The sequence below is a fragment of the Lactuca serriola genome, chromosome 6 (assembly GCF_051521515.1).
Source record: "Lactuca serriola cultivar US96UC23 chromosome 6, Lser_US96UC23_V15, whole genome shotgun sequence".
NCBI lineage: Eukaryota > Viridiplantae > Streptophyta > Magnoliopsida > Asterales > Asteraceae > Lactuca > Lactuca serriola.
Window position 1 is genome coordinate 29,810,326 of NC_136413.1, and position 14,466 is coordinate 29,824,791.

General features: G+C 38.9%; 1 protein-coding gene across 1 annotated transcript; it reads left to right on the top strand.

The window, feature by feature from the left end:
* The first annotated feature begins 5,089 nt into the window (after positions 1–5,089).
* Positions 5,090–9,187, top strand: LOC145057348 (Pectin lyase-like superfamily protein). The gene is made up of 4 exons (XM_079005163.1): positions 5,090–5,810; positions 6,830–6,950; positions 7,790–7,964; positions 8,039–9,187. The coding sequence occupies exons 1-4, from the start codon at positions 5,373–5,375 to the stop codon at positions 8,733–8,735; spliced, it is 1,431 nt and encodes a 476-aa protein (XP_078861289.1). The 5' UTR covers positions 5,090–5,372; the 3' UTR covers positions 8,736–9,187.
* The last annotated feature ends 5,279 nt before the right edge of the window (positions 9,188–14,466 follow it).

Consider the following 14,466-nt stretch of genomic DNA (forward strand, 5'->3'; position numbering starts at 1 on the left):
GATAAACCCAAGCCCTTGTCGAGCATACCACCAATACATTATTTGCTACTATTCCATTGTATTTTCGACGATAACACACCAAGTGACAGAAGTGTTATGAAACAAAACATAAACATATGTGTAACATCCCAAAATCATAAGGTAAAATTTTCATTTTTAATTCAACCATAAATACAATTTATCATTTTCAATTCAAAAGCATACAATTAAAAATAGTTATCAGAGTATAATCCCAAAATCATAAAGTGCGGAAATGGGTGGATGCGCTGCGATCAAGTCAAATCCTTCCCTTTCAAACCGGGAGTACCTGAAACCATAAACATAAACCGTAAGCACAAAACTTAGTGTGTTCCCAAAAATACCACATATCATACATACAATGGGCCTTTCTTGGCATCCATCGGGCCCCGCCCGACACCCCATGCATCGAGGCCCGCTCAATACAGATATGTCAATGACATGCGATAGAGCCCGCCTGGCATCGAGCCCCGCCCAGTATACATACAAATACACAACCCATGCAAGAGTCACATAAACAGCTAGCATACTAACAACAATAATCCATGGGCCGCCATTGGTGCCTTCGACCCGCCAAACACAGTGAGGAGACTCGCTTCAATCCGGGATAACCGAACACACGAGTTGCTGACACCAGAATCCTCACACTGAACGTAAACCAAATTATCCCTAATCAATAATTATGGTAATTTCCCAATTCAAGGTACAATCTATATTCTATCCTTCCAGTGGGTAAAGGACCATTTTACCCTTCCCACAACTTACCTAACATCTCATGGCCCAATTCCTAAAAGACCCAAGGCCCCAAAAGGCCCATAAAGGAAATCTTATGAGTACGCCCCGTGTACTGCCTAATGATGCCAAAAGTACAACTTGTCACAACATAAATACCGGGGAATCTATGTATTACACTGAGCGTACACATATGTACGCCCAACATACTCACCAGGGGACCAAAACTTCACATTAAGAACTTAATGCTTAAGACCAAAACGTCCAAACTCATGTCTAACCTCTAAATAAGGTCTTGATCTATAAAGTTGCCAACTTTACTCCTTTGCATGTCTTAATGGGACTCAACCCACACTCCAAGCTTTATAACTTCATATGAAAGGTCACTAATTCTTTCATGAAAGAATAATACTCCTCAAGATCCAAACTTTATGATTTAATGACCTCAACAATGACCAAATATGAGGCTCAAAGGTTTTGGAGTAACTTCTACTCATAAGAACCACAACCACAGGACCAAAAAATGGCAATTACCACCCAAACTAGATCTATAAGAGAAAGTCATCAAAATTAAAAATTTATACATCTAGAAGATAGATCAAGATGAACAAAGTTTAGATCTACAAGTTCCAAGCTAACCAACACTTCTCAAAAGAGCTCCTTTATCTTCAATGTGCACCAAGAACATTCCAAATCACTAAAAAGGATCAAGAATACTCAAAGGAAGGCTAGGGATTCGAGATTATAGGTTAAGGGGAATGGAGGTTGAATATGGGGAGGGTTCCAAGGGTTAATGATGCTTAAATAGGTTCTAAGGCTCAATATTAGGGTTTGCACCTGACTGGAGTACGCCTAGAATATTCCATGGACCATTCGCGATCACCCAACCTAGTACGTTGTTAGATGCCATTTTATGAATCTTTTAGGGTAGTTTTTATTATCATTTAGCATCATATTTTGTATATTTTCATGTCATTTAATTGAATAATGTTCAGATCATGTATTTTATTAGAATTCCGTACTGTTAGCATTTTTTATGTCAATATTAGATAGCTCAAGTGAAGCAGTACTTTGAGAGCAGTTAGATGCATGTTTGGAGCCTAAATGGAGATTGGAACTTATAAAGGATTCTGAGGGATGCTTGGAAGTTGTTTTGGTCAAAAAACATTCGATCGAACTGATTACACGAAGAAAGATTCTACAATCTGACGCTAGAGGATGTTGTTGGTAGCTTTGACCCCCTGTTAATATTTTAACCATATCTCATGAACTGTAACTCCGATTGACGAGATGTTGCATGGAGCCTTTATGCGATCACAACTTTGCTCGTAACTTTTCTTCGAAGTTTTTTAGTGCCAAAAATTCATCTGGGAGTAAAAACTCAAAACATACGATTGCAACTTTGCCATATGTGATCACAACTTTGCCAAAAACTACAGAAAAGCATCCAGATTCATTAAAAAGGCCCGAGATGCGTTATCTTTAGAAGCTGTGATCGTAGTCTCAATACATGTGATCGCATGTTTGCATATTCTTGTTTCGAAAGCTTCCACCTTGAGTATAAATGCAACCCTCATAATCAGTTGTAAGGGTTGGACGATTCCAGACGAAGAAAACCACTTCATAAGGCGCTTTTTGAATTCTTTTGGCGACTTTTGAAGATCTGAAGACTGTGAATCATCTTATCTGTTTAGTTTAGAAGATTGATCAGTAAATGTTTCTTTTATCTAGTTTGATTTCGTTTTTGGCAATGTATAGCTAAATTTTAGTTTTCAGTTTTGTATAGACTAGTACCAGTGTTATAGAAATCGGCCTTGGCGGCCGATTAATTGCTTGGCGGTCATAGGCGGGATTTTTTTAAAAATTCAAAAAATTTTAATTTTCAAACATTACACCAAAATTTTAAATTTTCAAAATTTTAAGCTTTCAAATTTTAAAATATTAAAATAAAATTCCAAAATTTAAAATATTAAATTAAAATTTTCAAAATTTTAAATTTTCAAATACTTATTTTTTTAGGAAATATTATTTTTTTAAATAATTTTATTAATAATTAAGGGTCCCCGATTAATCCCCACCTAGTCCGATTAATTGTTTATCGTCAGTCGAGCGTCAAGTTACCATCGAACGATTTTTACAACCTTGATTAGTATTTTTCATGTGATTAGTTTCAGATCTGATTTTTGTTAATTTTGTGTTTCTATTTATATTTTTCAGTTTTGAGCTTAATGAATGTTTGATTTTAATTCTTGTTAGTCTGATCACCTAACTAGGGTTTTATCATTCCAGTTAATCAGTTAACATAATCCGTAATTGTTCTCGTCAACTGGTAAGAAGTAACAATTATCAGATTGGTTTCGTTTTGGGATTTAACTCTGATATAAACTGTAAAAATCATACATCTACGCTTCCGAGCTTGTGAAAAGTTTTGGGTATTGCTGAGAATTTTGCAAAGAACTTGATGGAATTTTTATGATTTAATTAAGAGCTTGTTTAATTGAATAGTAAAAAGTTATGGTTAATTCAAAGAGCTTGTTTTTTATTAACTAATTTAGATAAATAAAAAAATTATACTAGAGCTTGTTAGTTTTTCTCATTACCATCTTAGATAGAACGTATCTCAAATAATCATATATGAATTAGTTGCATGATTAGGAAAGTCGTAGCAGAGCTAAAACCGTTGATTTTCGTTTAATTTAATATCAACACATTTTTTTAGTTTTTAGTTTAATTTAAATTGCCCTTATTAATAATTTATGTTTTGACTAGAGTGTGCTTGATGCAAAAAGGCATTGACTTTTAGGGCGTGTCCCTGGGGATTCGACCCTGCTTCATTGTGCTATATTTTTAGTGCAACCAGTAATGATAAATTTATTTGCTTAATACATGCGCGACAGTATGTTAACATACGCCCGGCGTACTCCCTGTATGCCCAACGTACTAGACTTATCCCCAAAACCACCTAACTTCTGAAGACCATAACTTCTTCGTTCTATGTCTGATTTCAACGATCCTTATATCCACGGAAAGGTAATGAAAATCTCTACAATCCTATCAACTCTGCTTAGCCTTAAAACCTTTCGAACTTAAATCCTAAATTCACAAAAGGACCAAACCACCACTTTACCATTAAACCCTTGGGTTCCATAACACAAATCGAACTCTTGGATCACATAATCTACATTTCTCACATCCAAATGAGTCTGCACCTCTCTTTCCCCATGATCCAAAGCCTTATGATAATTATCCTTAGGCCACGACCCTGAATTATGATTCGAATCGAAACAAGGTGTTAACATGATCTAGGAAAATTTCTTTTTAAGTGAATTGAAAACTCATGATAATTTAATCATTCGTTTTCAATTGGGATTTCAAAAACATTTTAACATTTGTTTATTTTTTTATTTGTTTTCAATTGGAAATTCATATTCCCTTTGATTTGTTTGGTGATTATTGTATTTCGGGATCTAATATGTGTAGGTTGACTCTAAAAAGATGCATGGTGATAGTATAAAGAAAAAGATGAACAAACAAAAATTAAAGAAAGCAAGTATGCCTATATTAACGAAACATAATTTTTTATTTTCAATCTAATGAGTATAATGGTTTATCATTTATCATAACGATTTGAAATATATTTAAACTTATATCAACCAATTCGCCTTTGATCCAATGTTATATCTAGAACACATAAGTTGTGAGTCTAAGCATTATTATCATTTAACATTTTTTTTTTCGTTTTCGAATCATGTTCTTCACATATATCTTTGTGGCTTTCTGATTCCATATCTGATTGTTGATTTAATTTTGTATGTAGATGTGGGATAAGATGTTGTAGGTTCATATATGTAATTTCTTTAAATTGTTTGGTTGTTGTGGGTTCTTAAAGTTCTTTAGAGGTGGATTTTGATTTAAATGACTATGTTTGCTTCTAATTGTTTTGGTTTTTGATATAAATTTGTTGAAAAATAATGGTTTGATGGGTTGTTCGGGGAGTTTCATTAGTTATGACAATAATATAGAGTAACTATGACAGATGCTGAAATATGGTACAGGGGAAGAGGCACTTGTGGACCTCTTATTTTATAAATAATGTAAGTATTAAGTTAATTGTTAAAAAATTTCAATTAAGGATAAATCATTCTTTCTATCTTTAGTTTACTAGGGACTAAAATCGTAATAAAAAACATTATAAGTACTTGTTGAGCAAGAAAAATAAATATAAAATACAAAAGTAACTAATCACACCAAGTCAAAGGACCATTTATGTAATTTACTCTAATCCTTATTAGAATAATAAGTTCAATATTATTAGTAAAATGTAGAGCAGCTTAGTAGTCTCTTTCCCGTGCATAAAAGCCTATGCGTTATACGCACCGTTTTCGTCTTCTTTCGGAGTCACCGAAACAAAATTCGCTCATCACCCATCCCCACCTTCCGCCTCTCTTCTCTGTGTCCTTATTCTGTATGAACCCAATTCGCACACGTTCATTACACAGCAAAAACAAATCAAAAACTCCAAATTCCCACTTTCTTTTTCTCCGAATCCATCGCCCAAAATCCACCTAAATCGGCCATGATCATCGCATGCAAGTCTTATTAATCAATCCACATCAAATATCATGATGGACATGAGCGAATACCCAATCCTCAATAAACTAATCGCCGCCGTGAAGAAACCATCATGGGCTTTTCCGCTGCTTCTATTCACCCTCGTCGTCATCCTCAGCCTTCAAATCACCACCAACGAATCCGGATTCCCGGAACGACCCGTTTCCGATCCCGGTATCCCCCTTGACTTTTCTGGGTCGGATACATGTGATGGGTCGTTGCCGGCGAGGGAGTTGAAGATGTCGATTGTCGAATTCGGTGGCGTCGGTGACGGTGTGACGTCGAACACGGCGGCTTTCTCGGTAGCGATGAAGAAAATGAAGAGCTTTGAGGCGAAAGGTGGGGCCCAGTTGAACGTTCCTAGAGGGAGGTGGGTCACCGGAAGTTTCAATTTAACGAGTAATTTCACATTGTTTCTTGAAGAAGGTGCTGTCATCATGGGTTCAGAGGTAATTTCACATGCCATCTGTTTATACAATAAATTAATAATTTAATCATTCTACTGACTTTCGACTTTACTTCCAACCTCTCATGGAACTTGTAGCATCATGAAATTAATCTCCTTGGTAGAACTTTATTATTTGTCATTTCAAAAAAGTCAAAATTTTGACTTTTAAGGGTCATAAATAGTTGCTTAATGATGTTTTATATAACAATTTGATTAGAACAATAATAGGGTATCGAATGTTATTTCATATACTTCTTTGGTTGCAATTTCAATGTTGAATCAAGTCAAAGTTCTTGAGATTATCTTATATAATACTTGATTTAAGTTGGAAAAGGTATTTTGATCAAGAAATACTTATTTAATCGAACATAAATTCTTTTAATTTTGATCTAAAAAGTAAAAACTACTTATTACAAATTTTAAGGCATGAAGGAGTTCACAAGACTTTTGTGTAGGGCCCATACATGCAAGCATAGTGGGTTAATGGGCACCTTTTTAAAAAAGATGCATAAAATCTTACAAATTGGTCCAAAAAATCAGAAGGGGGTAACTCTCTATATATAATTTGGTTGGATAATTTAATATGCTTAATACTTTTTTGGTTGCCAAATAATTGTACTAGCTAGCGATAGAGGCACTATTAATTTCAATATTATTTAAGAGTTATTAAAAGTGTCTTGCTAGAAATGTCAAATGTGTACACCTAAATATAGCAAAGTTGCTTTTTTGTACTCACATGGCCCATCATCACTTCTATTAGTGCCTATCTTGTAAATTATTCCCAAAATAGACTATCAATTTTGCAAGGTTTTTTTTTTTTTTTTTTTTTTAATTTTAATTTATAAATAGTGATTGTACTTCAACAATTCCACTATTATATTTACCACATTTCGTTATGCAAACAAAATCGAACTGTATATCTGTTTTACATGTCACATGATATTCTTTGTAATCGGTTGTGGTATTAACCTTTTTACTTATTATAAATTTTTTAATTTTGATGTTTTCTTTGAGGTTTAGGATCCAAAGGAATGGCCAATTATTGAGCCATTACCTTCTTATGGAAGAGGGAGAGAAAGATTGGGAGGGAGACATATAAGCCTCATTCATGGTAATGGTCTCACAAATGTTGTCATTACAGGTAACACAGATCCCCTTTTGCACATCTTTATATTCTATCAATGATTTGTGGTGCATTGGATTTATTATTATTATTATTATTATTATTATTATTATTATTATTATTATTAAATTTCTCATATTTGAACCTAAAGTTGGCATGATTTTATTTCTACTTTCACATATACTTTGTGGAACAAATGGAGTGTACTAAATTAATAATGTTTTTTTTGCGGTATTATTGGTTATCATGAGGAATTATTTGATTTTTAAGGATTATGTTAGCTTTTTCTTGTCGTTGCCATAGACAAATCTTGCCACTAATTAACTATTGTCATTATTACTTCTTTGGTTCTTTGATTATTTAAATACTAATATGTGGTGGAAAATCATGACCTTTAGCATTACTTTATTAAGAGAATCACAAGATTTTTTTTAGGCCAAAATATTCATATCATACCTATCTCTCACACTACAAAGAGAATCATACCTATAATTCAATATGCTTTTAAATACTATTTTATTAACGAATAAGTTCTAATAACCCAGATAGTCAGTCTACGTTGGGTTACTATTTTATTATTATTTTTTTTTTATAATTATGTCAATTCTAGAATAATCCCATGTTCAAGATCAAAGGGTTACAATCAAAGGAATCATTTTAGTTTTTAGAAACAAAATTTGACATGATTTGTATTTTCATCATGTTCATCAAGAATTTGTTTCTTGATATTCTTGTTTATTCGATTTAACTACAAACTATTCTTTTTATACAAAATTAAAGTAAACCCATATCAAATTTGAATCTTAAATTCGATTCATAGACCACAAAAAATCAAAAAGTTGATTTTTTTTTTGAAGGGCAAAATGGAACTATCGATGGACGTGGTAAAATGTGGTGGGACCTATGGTGGAATAGAACTTTGGAACACACTAGAGGCCACCTTCTTGAAATCATGAATTCAAGAAACATTCTAATTTCCAATCTTACCCTTCGCAATTCACCCTTTTGGACCATTCACCCTGTTTACTGCAGGTTTGACCCTCTTTGACTTTTCAAAACCAAAGCTTTCAAGTTTCGATCTTTAAAATTTTTCCTTTTATTTGCAGTAATGTTGTAATTAAAGACATGACGATATTAGCTCCACTAAATGCTCCGAACACCGATGGCATAGATCCAGATTCATCTACAAACGTCTGCATCGAAGATTGTTACATTGAAAGTGGAGATGATCTTGTCGCTGTGAAAAGCGGGTGGGATCAATACGGCATTTCCATGGCTCGTCCAAGCTCCAATATCATTATCCGGCGAGTCTCCGGCACCACTCCGACGTGCTCAGGAGTTGGAATCGGAAGCGAAATGTCCGGCGGGATTTCGAACATCACAGTGGAGAATCTCCACATTCGGAATTCAGCAGCTGGGATTCGAATCAAGACAGATAAAGGTAGAGGTGGGTATATCGAAAACATCACGATTACGAATGTTGTAATGGAGAATGTTAAGGTCCCGTTAAGGTTCAGCCGTGGCGCCGATGACCACCCTGACGACGGCTGGGATCGGAAAGCTCTTCCGAGGATAAATCGTATACTTATAACGAATGTGGTGAGTTTTGGTTCGAGAAAAGCCCCTATGCTGTTGGGGATCGAAGGTGCTCCTTTTGGGGGAATATGTATGAGAAACGTTAGTTTGTTGGGTCTACCGGCGACGGTGAAATGGAACTGTGAACACATATCTGGTTTCGTTAATGGTGTTTCTCCGGCGCCATGTTCTTTGTTGCAGAGAGATGCATCAATGACCTGTACATAGCACCCAAAGATAGCATATATGGTTCTGGAAGTGGGAAATTTGAGAAAAGCACAGGTTGCGATGACAAGATTAACGGAAATTGAATTCATCGGGAACTTGTATTGTACAATTTGTTGTGCTCCGGTGATCTGAAGGCGCATTGTTGGCCGGAAGTAGGATACATTGTCCGGCGGTTGGCTGTTTTTGTATGCACGTTGGACAGGCAGTGAAGTTGAGGTACAACTTTTACTGCGTAAGTTATACATCTCTGTAGAAAATCTGTTAATGTATTTCTATGGAAAGTTGATATACTTTTTTATTTTTCTGTCCATTTTTTGATTCATTGTTCACACTTTACAATTAGCTCCCTGAATGTAATGGTTATTGGCTGTATGCAACTATGCATTGATTTGTTGTACTCAATTCATGAATATATGCATGAATATATGCACTCGTCTAACACGATTGTAGTATTGCGGCATTGCCTGGTTCACATGAAAAGTCTCCCATGGTTGTAGCTCCTTGATGAGTGTAGGAATTAGGATATAAAGGCAACTACTAACAATTTTGGTGTACAACACTTCCAACATAGTTTGGTGTTATAGTTTATTGGGAGTTCACTAAAATCAACATATTTTAAGAATATCTATCAACCAAAAACCTAAATATAATGTAACATCCTTTTTTAGAGTGGATCAGCTCAGAGAGATCAAAGACAATGTTTTTGGGAAAAACTTTGTGCCACGATATGATGGATGCAGTGTCACGACGTGACAACTCAATTTCAGGAACACACAATTGGATGAATGCCACGACGTGGCAACAGCTGCAACCCAAACTCATGAAGATTAGGGCTTCTTCTATATTTAAAGACTATAGCTCCAGGTTTAGGGTATTCCTTCCAGCCTCCATCTTCCCCTTTGATAAACCTTAGCCTGTAAAACCCCGTTTATTTATTAAATAAATAAATAAATTAATGAATGGCTCATAGTCCTAAAACAAATAATTATATATGCAGGATGTTGGTTTCGAGGAGTTAATTGGCACAATTTAGAAGTTGGAGGTTAAAAGTGTAAGTTCTGGATTTAATTTGAAAAGTTTTTAGAAGTCAGGGTGTGTTTGGTAATTATTGGACTTGATTTGAAAGGGGTTTCAGAAGGCAGAGTATAAATGGTAAATTATGTACCTAGATGGAAAGAAATTTGTCGGGGGGGGGGGGGGGGGGGGGGGGGGGGCTATATGGTAACTATTGGAGTTCATTTGAAAAAGAATGGATGGGGAAGGACCAGAAGTGTAAATTTGGGCATAAGTTTGAATTCCTTCCCTCATCGCATGGAGAAAAGAAACCCTAACCTAGCATTATTCTCCTCCAGCCGTCATGCGAGACTTCTCAGCCGACACCCCCCTCTTTCTTCGTCCATTCTCCGATCCTACAAGTCTGACGTCGCCATCTGTTGCCTCCGATGAAGCCAAGGAAGCTGAAGACCACATCGGGGCATGTGGTGTTGCCGGTTCCTCATCTTCAGCCATTGCCTCAGTCACGTCGGCCGCTACAACGCTGATGTCGGAGTTGTGTGCGCCGGAGAGCAGTCGAGGACGAGGTTGCTGTTACGTTCGTCCTCCATCACCATTCACCTCCTCCCGTTTCTTTGATCGCAGCCAGTTGGAGTCCGTTGTCGCCGCCGTTCACCACCGCAAAGGGGCTGTTGGGGAGTTCCCGTGTGTATCTCAGCCGATGTATGTGTGGGTGTGTGTTTCCCGGCTAGGAATTGAAAGAACCGCCGTCACCACCATGAGGTGGTGGCTGTTATTGCAAGAAGTTGCTACCGCCATTGACTGTCGTCGTGGTGTCGCTTGTCGCCGCCGCCACCATCGCAAGATCTTGATGGGTGCGTTCTTTTTCATGCTCAGCCCAAGAGAGTGGGTGTTTTGGTGTTGCTGGACATAGGAGGGTGTGCTTGTTGGCCGGAAACCACCATGGCAGCCAACCATGGTGGCTGCCACCGTTTCTGCCGCCGCCGGCCACCACAAGGTGGCTGTGTGTGTGTGTTTATGTTGTTTAGTGTATGTGTTTATTTTGAGTGTCGGCATTGTAAAGTGTAAATTAGAAATTGAATAATGGAAAGAAACTGAAAACCACCACTGGCCGCTGTGTCGGGTGGCGGTGTGCTTAATTGTGTTGTGATTGATTCGTTTGGGGTGCCAGAAACCCTAATGGGCCCAAAGAAGCCCTAATGGGCTCAAAGGAGCTCTAATGAGCCCAATGAAGCTTAATGGACTCTAGTGGACCCAATAAAACCCTAATGGGCTTAATAATGTCTTAGTGGGCTTAATAGGCCTAATAAAGCCCTAATTGACCTAAAAGCCCAACAAATTGATAAATGGGCTAATATTTTGATTGGAAAACCCTAATGCCAATGAAATCCTAACTTTAAGAATTAATCGGGTCACACACACGAGAATTATTTAATAACTTAAGATATTAAATAATAATCATTAGCAAAGATTAATCTAAGCAATATTAGACTTAATGGATTAAGTCCTTAATGGCCGCCCAGAGCCGACAGAAAAGTTATGCAGACAGACGCCGGTCCGAGCTTGAGTTTCAGGTCGGCGACTTCGTACTCCTGAAGGTCTCTCCTTGGAAAGGAGTGATTCGATTCAGGAAGAGGGGCACGTTGGGGCCCCGATATATTGGGCCTTTTTCGTGTGATTGCGAGGGTAGGACGGGTGGCCTACCGTTTGGAGTTGCCAACGGAATTGAGACAGATCCACGACACTTTTCATGTGTCGCAATTGAGAAAGTGTATAGCCGATGAGACGGCAGTAGTTCCATTAGAGGACATTCAGGTGGATGCGAGCCTGAATTATGCCAAGAGACCAGTGGCTATCAGAGATCGGAAGATCAAGGTTCTGAGGAATAAGGAGATACCTCTAGTGTTAGTTCAGTGGCAGCACCGGAAGGGATCGGAAATGACCTGGGAGCCGGAGCGTGAGATGCGGGAGCAGCATCCGGAGCTATTTTCAGAGTGAGACTTCGAGGGCGAAGTCTAGTCCTAGTGGGGGAGAGTTGTAACAGCCCGGAATTCCAGGTATTGTTATATTTATGATTTTGGGTGTTTTAAGAGGGGACTCGGCGAGTTGGAGCTCAGACTCGCCGAGTAGGATCGCAGATCTGGTCGCGGGTTCGCAACTGGACTCGACGAGTCCGGATATGGACTCGGCGAGTCCGCGCTGTTTAGCGAAACCCTAACCGTCCAGGTTTGGGACATATATCAGGGGCCTTATGGCCGTCATTGTTCACCCTAGTCCTTTGAGAGAAACCCTAATTCGATTGTGAGCATCTGGAGCAAGGTAGAAGACCATTATTGATCTTGGAAGTGTTATTGTGCAAGGAGGAGGAGGCTTGGTTAAGGGAACAACAGGAGAAGCCATATTCTGAGGGTTGGGGACACAGAGCAACGTTATTCAGGTAATATTTCGAGTTGTTCCCTTCTATGTTGATGTGCATATGGATTTAGGGTTTATTGAACCCTTTTGTGGCTAGATTGAGTGTTTCCTTAGTCCCCCAAGCGATTGGAACCCTATATTGGGACCCTTGGAAGTCCAGAATGTCCCATGCCTGAGCTTTTCGGGAATCAATGGAGGTTTTGGATTGGAATCCTTATGCCTTAGGTCAAAATGTAAATTATGAGTCATGGGGTGTATTATGAGCACCGAAATGAGGACTTTACGTGATGAACCAGTCTAGGAAGGCCAGACCTATGAATTGTCGGAGCAGATCTGACCTTAGAAAGCAGTTTGAGCGGTTGCATGGCATGGACTCGCCGAGTCCGATGAACAGACTCGGCGAGTAGCTTGAAGATTAACTGGGACTCGCCGAGTTGTTCTTCAGACTCGGCGAGTTGAGTCGGGGTGGCCCCGCGATTCTTCCAGGAGGAACTCGTCGAGTCAAGGGGGATACTCGACGTGTAGAAAGGGAATCTTAGAGAATCGGTGAGTTGAGGGCGAGTGGACTCAGAGTTGTTGAACTCGGCGAGTCTCGGGGTGACTCGGCGAGTTAGATCGCGGATTGAGTGAAGTTCTGAGTATGGGGACTCGGCGAGTCATAGGGTTGACTCGGCGAGTAGGGTCAGTCAGGGGTTGACTTTGACCTTGTCTTTGACCAAGGGTTGACCAGTGGTTCCAGGGGTATTTTGGTAATTGTTGTTTATTGTTTGAGTTCAGTGCATTGGTGGCTGTCCAGAGGTGGAGATCGTATCAGTGATCGGAGCAGCTTGAGCTATCTGTTCAGTCGGCAGTTTCGAGGTGAGTTATCCTCACTATATCGCTAGGGTTTATGGCACCAAGGCCAACCTTTTATCGGATGGAAATTCGGGTGGTTGTCAGTTGTTATGATATGGGCCGGAAGGCGTTATATGTTGCAGGCCGGAAGGCATTACATGTTGTGGGCCGGAAGGCATTGCTATGTGGACCGGAAGGTCATGGCCTGGAAAGGCGTATGTGTGCATTTAGTATGTTGACTGATTCGTAGGGTGATGTTATGCTAAGTGACCGGCTAGGCCGGTATCTTGAATAGAGTAATGCTATGTTATGTGGTCTGTTGATCGATTGCTGACTGTGAACTGTTATATGATTATGTGTTATGCGTATGATTGCTAGACCTGGGGTGTGACCCGGTATGCAGGGTCGTTCTATGTCCTGTTAGGTTATGTACGCTTTTATGCTGATATGTATGCTTATTATGCTGTGGGCCGGAAGGCAATATGTTATGGGCCGGAAGGCATTGCGTTATGGGCCGGAAGGCGATATGTTTTGGACCGGAAGGTCGTGGCCTGGAAAGGCGTATATGTGGTTGGTATTTTGGGGGTATCTCACTAAGCTTTCGGGCTTACAGTTGTGGTTTTACGTTTTCAGGTTCTCAGGAGTCTGTGACAAGGCAAAGGCGTGATCGTACCGTTCCTCGCGCTGATGTTTTATGATATGAACCTGGGAAAATACTCTGTTAAATAATGTATTGAAAACCTTTTTGTAACAACGTTATTAAAATGAGTGGTTTTTGAAAAGTTTTAATTGTTTTGAAATTTTGGTCGTTACACCTTGATGATTGGGTTATTAAATAGACTATCTAAGATCAAGCAAATGGTCTAGAGTAATTTAGTGGGCCTAGGGTAAGGCCCATGTAAGGGGTTTGGGCCCAATTTGGAAAATTAGGCCATAGATGGGACATAGTTTGGGCCTTAATGATTATATGATGTTGGGCCTTAGAATGAGACCATGTATAGGCCTAGGCCCAATTTGGAAAATTGGGCCATGTGTTGGGCTTTGATTTCTAATTGACTTTGGGCCTACGGATTGGGCCTTGGGCTTGAATAAGCCAAGTTAGGGGTAATGTAGTAATTACCCAAAGAATATACTTATGGTTATGTATTGGGACCCAATTATTAATTGGGTGTTATTTTGGTGTTGATAGTTCGGGAATCTGTCAGCCAGTAGCTGAGTCGAGTCTGCGGGACTTCAGCAAGTGTGGGATTGTGTCTTCGGGACTTCAGCAGTGTGAGGTGAGTTACCTTCCAGTAGCGGTGGGTCTAAGGCCACAATATCAGCCCACCAGTAGGAGTCGTATGTTAGATGATTGTCTTTGTGATATCATCTAGGCTTGCTATTACCTGATACGTTATGTGCTAGTATGATATGTATATGCTAGTAGCTGTAGGGGAGATAGTCCCCAAGATCACCGGTCGACAGGGCC

Bases quoted from the DNA above. Each gene is read 5' to 3' on its own strand.
- LOC145057348 (XM_079005163.1), top strand. From the start codon at position 5,373: ATGATGGACATGAGCGAATACCCAATCCTCAATAAACTAATCGCCGCC. The intron at 6,951-7,789 runs GTAACACAGATC...TTTTTTTTGAAG, and splicing joins CACAAATGTTGTCATTACAG to GGCAAAATGGAACTATCGAT. The intron at 7,965-8,038 runs GTTTGACCCTCT...TTTTATTTGCAG, and splicing joins ATTCACCCTGTTTACTGCAG to TAATGTTGTAATTAAAGACA.